Source organism: Littorina saxatilis, linkage group LG5 (genome assembly GCF_037325665.1).
Source record: "Littorina saxatilis isolate snail1 linkage group LG5, US_GU_Lsax_2.0, whole genome shotgun sequence".
NCBI classification, from domain to species: Eukaryota; Metazoa; Mollusca; class Gastropoda; order Littorinimorpha; family Littorinidae; genus Littorina; species Littorina saxatilis.
In genome coordinates, this window is record NC_090249.1 from 32,545,186 (window position 1) to 32,547,685 (window position 2,500).

The 2,500-nt window shown below is 38.2% G+C and overlaps 1 protein-coding gene across 3 annotated transcripts in view; it reads left to right on the forward strand.

Annotated features, from left to right (window-relative positions):
• Positions 1–2,500, forward strand: part of LOC138966904 (uncharacterized) — a 7,515-nt gene that overhangs the window by 520 nt on the left and 4,495 nt on the right. For all 3 annotated transcript variants that reach the window (XR_011455788.1, XM_070339294.1, XM_070339295.1), the window contains exon 2: positions 1,643–1,727. Coding sequence is in view for 2 of the 3 variants with exons in the window: in XM_070339294.1 (XP_070195395.1) it covers positions 1,643–1,727 (85 nt within the window). In the remaining variant the exon portion in view is untranslated. The remainder of the gene's footprint in view (positions 1–1,642; positions 1,728–2,500) is intronic.

A 2,500-nucleotide genomic window follows, 5' to 3' on the forward strand; every position in this document is an offset into this window, starting at 1 on the left:
GCGTTAGATCGACGTTACAGGAAGCGACTGAAGCTAACAGTCTGAGCAGATATATCAATACGTGGTCAGATAGAGCCATATGAGTGGGTACGAATATATCCGTACCTGGGAGACAATGGTTGAAAAAGTGATAGGAAGTTTTTTTGTAAGTGAATTTTGTATTGTTTATTTTTGTAGTTCAAGGAGTGATAAGGACAGAAACAACGAAAACTAGGACTTAACGTCCAAATTCCCCAGATGACGACTGCTCTGAAACATGACCATGTGGTACCAGACTTTTTCACACCAAAACTACTGACGAAATCACTAAGAGTGTGCTGTGAATATGTAAGCAAATCAACAATCGACACCTTAAGAGATCAGATAGAGCAACACAATAGATTAAACAAAAGACAACAACAACAAAACCACAGACTGATGTGTCCAAGTTTTTACATGGGACAAGAGCGTCCTTCTAGTTGGACACATAGCAAAATGTCAAGAGCTTCCTGTGCAGTTTTTTTTCTCTCTTATTTCATGTTTTTATTAAAGGCACAGTAAGCCTCCTGTAAACCATCACAGATACTGTCAGGCTTTTACACACAGTACAAACACCCTTTCATTTAAACACTCACCGAACGGGAACATCCTAGGTGCCCTACGTAAATAGCGAGCAATTTTTAAAGAGTTAATTTTGCGGATTGTCTCTCAGACAATCGGACCGTGGTGCGTCTTGGCGCTAGACCTAACTTTTAAAATCTAAATAATAAATTGACAGCTTGTTACTCAAACATTCTTAAATCATAAAAGAATTCTTTTTTCATCAGGACAAGATCAGTACAATTTGAAGTTTTGAAAGTTTCAAGTGAAAAAAGAAAAACCCGGAAGCAGGGTCACGCAAGGTCGTGGTTCTCGTATCAGACGACGGTTTATGCATATCGCCAGTTCCTCTGAACAGTCAAAAGCCATCGCTAGAGTTCTTGTGAACTACAGCCGTTTGTTTCGTGCATAGTCAGAGGTACATAATAACGTGCTATTGCAGATAAGCTCACATCGAGTCGCATTCAAATTACTAACTGACGACTACATTGTGAAAAAGGGAAACTGGATCACACGGGTTCACGATGGTTCAGGGGTAAGATGAACCACGCAAAAATAAATTCTTTGAAAATTGCTCGCTCTTTACGGAGGGCACCTAGGATGTTCCCAAGCTGTGAGTGTTTAAATGAAAGGATGTTTGTACTGTGTGTAAAAGCCTGACAGTATCTGTGATGGTTTACGGGAGGCTTACTGTGCCTTTAAGCTCTGTTTTCTTGCTCTGCATAGCAACCGGCCAAGCTGTTAATATTTAACATGTGTCCAAGTGTAAGAATGCTTTTTAATTTTTGTTATAACAACATGGACGGATCATTGACGATGCGCAAGAATAGTATACAGGGAATGGATGAAGAGATGCTTGTAAAGAAAATTGTAGAATAGACTTGCTCATTGCATTTTGCTTTTTAATTCTTGGAAACAGAAAGTACCCCCAGTTTTTATTTTGTGTTTTTGTGGGTTTTTTGTTCATACATTTAAATAAAAAATTATTTCTTCGTGGAACAGAATAAACAACCCATTTTGGCCTTTTATCTCCATCTTGTTTGCCTTTTTCTTTTGTGAACAGGAACATGGTTGCCTTTCCGCTTATGGCCACTTTGGTCACCTTGGCAATCTTTGCTGGATCTTCTAACGCCAATAGCGTTTTGGTTGTAAGTATTTTGTACCAAGTCAAAGGTTTTAAGGTACTCTACTTCTCGCGATAATGTTCGACACCACTGATCTGTTTAAGTTTTTAATTTTGTACGAGATTAGATGATACATAGATGTCAATCAGCTAAATTACCTTAGCAAACACTTCCCACTCTGTACAGAAAGTTTTTGCTTTGCTTGTTGTAACAGTGTTTGCGTGTTACTGTTTTTGCGAGTGCATATTTCTAAGTTTCCAAACATTCGTGTTTGACGATCATGAAGAAAAAAAAAACAAGTCGCGTTTAGCGAAATTAATACATTTAGTCATCCTGTCGATCTCACAGAACGTATTTAAAAACAGTATTTAGAAACTGAACATACTGCATTTGTTTTCACCAAGACAGAGTTTTTCGATACCCCGCAGCCGAGAAAGCGATCACGATCACGTGCAAAGCGTACCGGCCCGCTGATCGCTTGAAGTGACAAGCTAATATAGCGCAGTAGCGCTTGCGCTCAACAGGAAAGCGCGGTTTTCTTTATTCTTAATAACTTTCTGAGCTTGTTTCTAATCCCAACATAACATATCGTTTTTGGATTCAGGAAATAATAAAGAATCAGATGAAATCATTTTTGGATCGATAATAAGATATTAATGTAACAATTTTTGTTCGACTTTAAATGACCAAATTCATGAATTAACCTTTAAGCTTCCAAGCTGAAATACAATCGCATAGTCCGGGCTTCGTCGAAGATTGCTTGACCAAAATTTCAATCAATTTAATCGAAAGTAGAC